At 41.8% G+C, this 8,924-nt stretch overlaps 2 protein-coding genes across 2 annotated transcripts in view; one reads left to right on the top strand and one right to left on the bottom strand.

Moving 5' to 3' along the window:
* LIPT1 (lipoyltransferase 1) overlaps positions 1 to 948 on the top strand; it is a 1,265-nt gene extending 317 nt beyond the window's left edge. The window contains exon 1 of the mRNA XM_009695180.1: positions 1 to 948. This exon is cut by the window's left edge and continues 317 nt beyond it. Coding sequence (XP_009693482.1) covers positions 1 to 880 — 880 coding nt within the window. The 3' untranslated portion in view covers positions 881 to 948.
* A 5,479-nt stretch (positions 949 to 6,427) lies between these two features.
* On the bottom strand, positions 6,428 to 8,724 carry MITD1 (MIT, microtubule interacting and transport, domain containing 1). Its single transcript, XM_009695179.1, has 6 exons — positions 8,628 to 8,724; positions 8,383 to 8,519; positions 8,214 to 8,300; positions 7,010 to 7,125; positions 6,611 to 6,671; positions 6,428 to 6,523 (listed from the first exon to the last, which is right to left on the bottom strand). The coding sequence occupies exons 1-6, from the start codon at positions 8,674 to 8,676 to the stop codon at positions 6,428 to 6,430; spliced, it is 546 nt and encodes a 181-aa protein (XP_009693481.1). The 5' UTR covers positions 8,677 to 8,724.
* Between the last annotated feature and the right edge of the window lie 200 nt (positions 8,725 to 8,924).

Below are 8,924 nucleotides of genomic sequence, written 5' to 3'. Positions count from 1 at the left end.
GCAGGAATGCAATCTCAGGCTATTGAGGCAAAAAAATATAAAACTAGCCAGGAGAAGAAGCGGAGGAGGGACAGTTTACCATGACTTAGGCAATATCAATTTGACTTTCTTTACAACCAGAAAAAAATATGAGCGAATGGAAAACCTGAAACTGGTTGTGAAGGCACTGAAAGCCTTGCGCCCCCAGTTAGATGTGCATGTCACTGACAGATATGACATCTTGCTAGATAGGCAATACAAAATCTCAGGTACTGCTGCAAAGCTGGGAAGGACAACTGCTTATCACCACTGTACGTTACTCTGTAACGCAGATAAGTTTGTTTTAACTTCTGTGCTAAAGAGTCCTTATAAAGGGCTAAAAAGCAATGCCACTCCTAGTGTGCCTGCCTCAGTGAAAAATCTCTTTGACGAGGATCCTAGTTTAACTTGTGAGATGCTCTTGGATGCCATTGCTGAAGAATATGCTACGCAGCACCAAATAGATCATCGTATCGCCTTAATAAATCCAGCTGATGAGACTGTGCTTCCTGGAATTAATAATAAGACTAAAGAACTACAAGCCTGGGAATGGGTGTATGGAAAAACACCAAAGTTCAGCATCAGCACTCGTTTTAACATGATCTATAAAGATTCTGTTCTTGACGTCAAAGTAGATATGGATGTAAAGCATGGAAGGATTGAAGTTTGTAACATTGATCTGCCAGAGCAGTGGCTGCCACCAGCACTGTGCAGTGAACTGGTGAAAAGCCTTACTGGCAGTAAGTTTTGCCCAAATGAAATCACTGCACTAGCAACAACATTACTAAGAGTGTGTCCACAAGATGATGAGTTCCACAGCAGGTGGAATCTGCTATGTGAGAATATGATAATGTTAATGTGACTTGCATTTTGAAAATGTAAATTAAACTTTTGCTGCTTTTTTATTTATTGAAAACAAAATTTAAACGTTGATTTCTACAACCTGAATTTTTCTGTTAGTCATTAAAACTGCTTAATCTTGTGCTTTTGCTTAGTATTACCTACTAGCAGTTAGATTTCACACTGCCTGCACCTGAGGTTTCCAAACTGTAGGATGTAAGCCACTGCAAGAGGCTGCAGCCCTGTATCACTCCATGCTGACAGACATCATCGCTGCTTAAACCAGGGAAAATGGTGGAGGCATCAGACCGGCTCTGTAGCAGAGAAGGTACAAATGGCTGATGGGGTAGATGGAAAACTGCCGCTGTACTGCTGCACTGGATCCTCCAGCCTGCATCCCGCGCCTTGCAGACAGCAGCTTAAAGGCCATGTCTCAGCCCCCGAGCTGTGTGGAGAGCGATGTCCCCCTGGTTTCTGGTTGAAAGCCCTTCCTTGCAGAGTTCTGGTGACCCTCTGCTTCTGCTGTACAAGCATGCTAGTAAGCTAAGCTCGCCGCTGTGTAGTCAGTCAGTCCAGCAGTTCCACCCTGGATTAGGGCTTCTGTCCATGCATGTGCAAGAGCAGGGGAAGGATTAGGAAGTTCAGTGCGGGGTCTATGTAATGAGAGCAGGAGAGGCTAACTCGGACGGAGGCCATATGTGCCTCCTTTGTACCTGCACTGCCTGGCACAAAGCCGGGAGTCACTGCTGCCATAGGTACTGGTATCTAAGCTAAAAGTCGGAATACTTCTTCTGCATTAGGAAATACACTTGCAAATACAAATCTAGGAGAAACAGGTTCCTTATGTTACCACCTAGGAGAAAATTTGCTAATGAAAGGCAGTAGCGAACTGAAAACGACAGTTTTCATATTAAATAAAAATAATAGCTCAATATAAAGTAACATGAAAGAAAGGCTCAAGATGTGTTTCACTGTTGTTGCTGAATAAGCAGAATGGAATTTTGATCAGGTCAGCACAGAAGCAGTTTATTGCTCCAGCTGTAGGAGAGAACTCCGCGCAGCAGCAACAGACTCCGCTGATGTGAACTCTGCCCAAATGAGGCAGTTACAGAGTTTATATACCTTTATGTTATACAACTCTTTCTTCACCAAACTGCCCTCAAATAGTAGAGCTAGTTAAATTTGAAGTGGGAGGTTCATCAAGCAAAAAAGCCATAAATTGACCCTGTTAAGGTGCGAGTACATCAAGGTAAATTCCATTCAGGGCACAATATTTGGCACAACCAAATTTATGTGAGTCTTTTCCCAGAAGGTTAACTGGGCTGGTAGGAATTAAAAGGAAAGCATGGTATCCAGAAATGTGTTGGATAGTTACAAAGGGCTTGTTACTGGATGACATATGGGTTGTCCTGAAATACGAACAGTATTTACTACTAAAGATAAGGAAAATCGGAGGCACATAAAGAGGACCAAGAAATGCCAATATCAATTAGGCAAAACCCAATATTGCTGTTAATAGGGCAAGATAAATAAGGACCAGTCTGGCCTAAAGAAAGTAAAGGAGCAATGATGTTTATGGCCTTGGGGCTGTCCTAATCACATTTCTGAGGCTGTGGCATGAGGGAAGAATTGGGTGGAAAGTCAGGGTGGCTGAATCCTACTGGACTTAAAAGCCTTATGATTAGGTCTGTAAGGACATTCTGACTTCCACTGTCCTTGTCCGTACAGACAACCATTGGCTGAAGCTCCAGTAGGGATTTGAAAGGTCCCATACCTTTCTGAGTGGCTCCAAGCGGGTTTCGGCAGGGATCAGTCTGCGGTGCTCCCAGGCGAGGCAGGACACTTGAATCCAAGTCACGGCACCAAATTGTCATGGAATAACTGGAATGCAATTTCGATGAGGTCAGAACAGCAGCAGTTTTATTACTATAGGAGAGAACACAGAGCAGGAGAGAGCAAGCCTCTGCTGATGTGAACTCTGCCCAAGTGAGGCAGTGACAGAGTTTATATACCTTTATGTTATACAACTCTTTCTTCACCAAACTGCCCTTGAATAGTGGAGTTAGTTAAATTTCAAGTGGGAGGTTGCCGATAGGAACTCTGCCCAACTGAGACAGTTACAGAGTTTATATACTGCTAGGTTTTACAATTTGTTCTTCACCAAACTGTCGGACGAGCAGGATATGACAAGTAACAGCAGCGACTGAAATGCTTCAAATAAGGAGGGTCTAAGACAGTCAGATTAGGAAGCCCTAGGCAGTATATCCTGTTATGAGTACTTCAGTCCTGTGCTAATTAAATCCTGCAAACAAGACCATTAGCTGCAAATACTTCTTAACAAGTGGGGCCTGCAAAGGCCTATGAGGCATTACTGTTACCTGCACACTGCCCTCTTCAAAGGATGGCTGGGTGAGCAGCACTCAGCAGGAGAAAGTAACGTGGCAGAAGCGACCTACCTTCAGCGAAGGAGAGCAGTCGGTGGGAGTGAATCCAGCGCTCGGCTGGAACTGGCAGTCACGCTGTAGGACTGAACCATGCTCAGTGACGCCAGCAGGGAAGGTGGCTTAAGCTCATCTCCACAGATGATGCCAGGACGGACAGTCCTGGCTGCACAACCCAGGTCATGATCTGACTATGTAACTGTGAGTGGCAGCAGGGAACATGGTCTGGAGTCAGTAAAATGATTGTGGAACTGTACTCTTAGATTCCTCTGATAATTTTTTTTTTTCCATTCATTGATGCCCATTGCTTTTCATACATGGTGTTCCTACTGACAGTGAAAGGAACTATTCAGAGATAAAGAGCTTAAAGGTAAAAATTGCAGTGCAGTGCCAACTGGTATGTCACTAAAGGCCAAGTTGTACATATGTACAGATACTGCATATCCATGAGATCTGCAAGGAAATCTGCGGTCTTAGCTAGTGAGTTATAGTCTAATTAGAAAACAGAGAAGTTCTAGCACTGAACAGGCAAGAGAGGGAAGACCATGCTTGCCTCTTGTGGTATTTGTAGAGGACCACATCATAGGGGCTTACTGCTAGAACAGAGAGGCATATTGTATTACAAGATGCAGAAAGCATAAAGATTTTTGATTTCCAATTAAGTACTAAAATTTAAAGTTCATCTAAAATATTTAAGGTGACTTTTTATTTTGCTTTGTTAAAGAAATCTTTTCGCCCTAGGTTTCCTGTAGCAGAGTCTCAGCCATCCAGTCTTCGAAAAAAAATTAATTTATTTGGATGGCACAGCAGAATGACAGCTCGAGCTCGGTGCCTCCAGGGAGAGACCCCGAAACAAAGAAAGCCTGGGCTTTTAAACAGTCTTACAATCTATGCACTCCCTCTTCATGCACCCTTCATGCACCTTTTGGTCCAATGGTAACCCGTGGTCTGGGGGCTCAGTTGTTTCTCTTTGGTTTTCTGCCTCCGAACTCCTGACAGGCCATTTGTTGTTCTCACCTAGGTGGTTGCAGCCTCTGCTGACAAAGTTTCCTCCTTATCTTCTTCAAGGCCCCCGCAGCCAAGCAACCAGGTCACGGATGAGTTTACAATACGCAGCCTGGAATTCCTTCTCCTGTTAACTAATGCTAAGCGAAGTTACTCAGACAAAATAATATATTTAAAAGAATAGAGTACAATTAAAAAGTCAGGTTGATTAAACTTATTTTGCAGCATGCTTTTTGTATGTTTGAAATTGCTGGACTAGGTTAAAAATATACAAAGCTTAACATTTCGGGAGCTTACGATATTTACAGTGAACCTCCCAAACATGGCTGATCTGTAAGGCATTGCCCACCTTCCTTGAATTACCCTATGTAGTGCCAAGAAGAATTCAAACAGATGACTAAAACTACAAATAATAAAAAACAACCTTTATTCCCATTAAAAATAGGCATATATTATACACAAGTGAATAAAATTGACAACAGTGACTAGAAACCTAGTATCACAGCAGCAAGCCAGGGAGCTTCTGTGGAACGTTTGGGAGGACCAGCTGGTAGCATACAGCTTCTGCGGCACGTATGTTATTCTTTTTGCTGATGTAACACTAAAAAGCTGAGACATTATTATGCAAAAGGATAAAGAAGGCAAACCACTGGCAAATTGTGACCCAGAGAACAAGGCAAAGACCCACTCTGTTTCTTCTTGATAGCTGTGGAACAGATTTGCTGTGTTCGAAGCATGAGCAAAAGAATAAAATTGTGACCCAGAGAACAAGGCAAAGACCCACTCTGTTTCTTCTTGATAGCTGTGGAACAGATTTGTGTTAGAAGCAAGAGTAAAAGAATAGCAGCATTAGATGACAGAAGGTGAAAGAAGAATAAAGCAAATTAGAAAAAAAAAGTATAATGGAATACACCAACCATCAGGAAAAAGAAATACAGGTGATAGAAAAAGTTCTAGCAATGAACATGCTACTGGAATATAAAGGCATACTGTATTACAAGATGCAGAAAGCATAAGGCACCGATCAGTCCTGAGGCTGCGAAGATTTTGTTGGGACCTGCAAAAGAGGTCACTGCCCGTTCTTCACATCAGAATATGAGACTTTGCTGGATTATTGCTAACAATGATCAAAAACTCTTGTATAAGAAGAAAAACCAGCAGCAGCTCAGGTGATACCTTCTGGTTTCCAAAGGTTGAAGGAAAGACAAGAAAGGACTTTGTCTTTTTTCCAATTCGCATATTCCTTAGAATCACTACTAACAAGAATGTTTCAGGGTATCCAACTTCTGAAGAATTTAAAAATCAATTATTTTTTTAGGGGACTATCTTAGTAGCAGGGAAACAGCTTACTGCAGTTGGGACTGGCATGAGTAGCCGGAAGGAGATTAAACTTGCAAGTCAGGGAAAAAGACTGGGAGAGGATCATACACCCTTTCCACACCTAATGCAAAGGATGGAAATTAGGTATATGACCATACATCACAGAATGAAAGAACATATAGGAGTGACAGGGAAAAGAATACAGCTGTTTGCATCCTTTCCATCCCAAAATCCATCATGCAGAGACACATAAGGCGACCCTAAAATGTCTGTATACTGAACACTACAATGTTTGCAAGGAGCTTGGAAAATGGAATGTTAGATTTAGGGTTACTAGTAATGTCTGTGAAATCAGGTATTGTGGGATTGACCAAAACACAGCAGAACAGTAGTCATGACAGGAATTAAAGGAAATAAATCAGGTTGCTTATAAAGAGGGCATGTGGCAGCCGAGCTTCAAATGTTTGTGAGGTGGCCAATTAAAGACACAAAACTCAAAATTTGCTCAAGACAAAATTAATACTAAAAATAGAAATGACAATAAAGAGGCCTTCGAGAGACAGTGTTGAGGGTCTTGTGAAATTAAGATCATGGATTGTGAAATTAAGATTATGGGAGAAGTACAGTGGAGGAATTGTATAGCTGTGTTTTCTCAGACTGAAAAGTCTCAAATATTCTTAAACCTTAGCTGGACTAAGTACTTAGAAGAGTTGCTTCTGAGGTGGGCAGCTGGACTCAAGCGGCATCTTCCAGTCTTACATCTTTACACTTATAAAAACACTCATTAAAAGCAGTCTATCTGATCACATTTTCTTTGTATGTTTAATATGAAAGACATCCACTGTTGTTTCATGACAACGTCGCAAGTCAAAGTCACAGGATCCAATGCTGAAATGACCCTGCAGAAATTAACAGAATTGACATGGTGAACATAGAATGAGCTCTTCTACATTGTAAGTTAATTAAAGAGGTCAAAGAATTCTTACCTGTGGTTTCTTAAAATAATCAAGACCCCTTCCAATCTTAATCATCCATCCATTGTTGAATCTGCTTTAAAAATTCACAAATTTGAATGCTATGAGTATGTTGAATGAAAAAATAGTTACATCCAGATGACACACAAGCTCCTTGTTTCAATCACAATTATTTCCTAGTGTCACCAATACCTGTATGAACCATGGAAGACACTGTTCTGTACAAAGAGACATCTACTATGATGTTTGCAGTTAGAACACATGAAACTATGGAGGGCTAATTTTATCCAGTGAAGGCCACTGCCTTCCACTTTGTTAACCACAGCTGTAATTAGAAATAAGCTCAAAAGTTAGGGTTGAGTAGTTTGCCTTCAAATAACTGGCATTCACTTGATTTTTGGTAGCACCCACCTAATTTCTCGATCATGTATTGAAGACGAAAATGCAATATTCAGTGTTACTCCATAATTCCTCAAGGATTGTTGTATTTCTTCCAAGCCGCTTACCTGCTTACTCCTCCCACTACCCTGTTAAAAATAAAAATAACATAGTGAGTTTTTTTATTTAACCGTATATTGTACTTCTCATCACCTCTTCCTAAACTCACCAGCAAAACCTTTTTAGTAATAACTTAAACCAAAAGAAAGTAACTTGGATGAAGGCAGATTCGCAGTTTCAAAGACAGGATAAAAAGCAGACAGATTACAGGTACACTTCCTAAGGGAGAGAATCATAGAATCATTTAGGTTGGAAAGGATCTTTAAGATCATCAAATCCAACCATAAACCTAGCACTGCCAAGTCCACCACTAAACCATGTCCCTAAGCACCACATCTACACGTCTTTTAAATACCTCCAGGAATGGTGACTCTACCACCTCCCTGGGCAGCCTGTTGCAATGCTGGACAACCCTTTCGGGGAAGAAATTTTTACTAATAGCCAATCTAAACCTCCCCGGGTGCAACTTGAGGTCATTTCCTCTCGTCCTATTGCTCATTACTTCGGGGAAGAGACCGATCCCGACCTGGCTACACCCTCCTTTCAGGTCGTTGTAGAGAGCGATCAGGTCTCCCCTCCGCCTCCTCTTCTCCAGGCTAAACACCCCCAGCTCCCTCAGCCGCTCCCCATCAGACTTGTGCTCTAGACCCTGTGAAGGAGAAGCTCACTCTCAGCCCTTTAAAACTAGATATGAATTACTATTTGAGCCAAAATAAATGCAGTGATAGTTTGAGAGGTTTTAGCTTATCAAAGCCTCTAAAATGACAACTATATACAGCTTTCAGAAGTGAAAAAAACCCCTATCTTAATAGATGCTTTGGGTTTGATGACATTTTCCACAACAAAACTTTCACAAAAATGTCTTTTCCATTAAGATTCTACTTACTAAGAATTTGTTAGTTACCAGAAAACTTATAAAAGTATTTATGTTTGACTATCACATTTTTATTTTTCTCTTAATCTGTGTTTTCTGCTGAAGGCATCAGCGGCTCAATCTAACAAGTACTAGTAAGCAAAAGCAAATCTGTATTTAAAAATAAATTTATTTTTTATATGTATATTTGCATGTGGTTTCACCCAAGTACAGGGAAATAGAAACCGAAGTCTAGACACTTACTTCATCATAGGAAGTGAGAAGGTGGATTGTTTTCACTTTGCACGGCCCCTTAACTAGCATCTCGCAGAATCGTACGAAGTTATATAACTGTAAAAGTTTTATTTAATTTAGTAACTTGGAATTTTTTTAGTAGTTACATCTGTATCAGTTACACGGAATATCTACTTGCCTGATGAACATGCCTAATGTACGGGTCCTCCACCCAAACTTCAGAAACAGTCTCAGTAAGGTACTCCTGGAAAAGCTTTTCGTAGCTGAAACCTGTTGCGTTTTCCTCTATCCTGATTTGCTTATGGTATTTGCCATCTGAAGAGAAAAGATCACGACATAATTCCTGTGTTAACCACCTCGCCCATAAAACATTCACATAACAACGGGTACTTAAACGCGAAGGGGTACATCACAGCTCCGTACCTTCTTTCTCTTTTTCAATGTGTTTTTTAATGTCTTCAGCTCTGGTCATGTACTCGGATATTTTCTCCCGGTAACGGTGCTTTTTCGCCTCATCCTTCGTGGCTGTGAACCAAAAGCCCACGGGCGGTTCTCCCTGAGGCGGGGGAAGCGCGGGGCGCTGAGCCCTGCCCGGCCCCCGCTCTCCCGGCGGGAGATCGCCAGCCTTCCCCTCCCTTTCCTCGGCGGCAAGCACGGCTCGTGTCTCCTCAAAACCGGTCTCCGACAGAGCCCGGGTGTATTTCACAACTAACCGCCCCG

This window comes from Cariama cristata, unplaced genomic scaffold (assembly GCF_000690535.1).
Source record: "Cariama cristata isolate BGI_N322 unplaced genomic scaffold, ASM69053v1 scaffold16562, whole genome shotgun sequence".
NCBI classification, from domain to species: domain Eukaryota; kingdom Metazoa; phylum Chordata; class Aves; order Cariamiformes; family Cariamidae; genus Cariama; species Cariama cristata.
This window is presented reverse-complemented; position numbering and strand designations above follow the sequence as displayed.

Coding starts and splice junctions, on each gene's coding strand:
- MITD1 (XM_009695179.1), bottom strand. CDS start 8,676: ATGACCAGAGCTGAAGACATTAAAAAACACATTGAAAAAGAGAAAGAA. Junction 8,520..8,627: donor CATTGAAAAAGAGAAAGAAG/GTACGGAGCTGT, acceptor TTTTCTCTTCAG/ATGGCAAATACCATAAGCAA. Junction 6,524..6,610: donor ATTATTTTAAGAAACCACAG/GTAAGAATTCTT, acceptor TAATTTCTGCAG/GGTCATTTCAGCATTGGATC.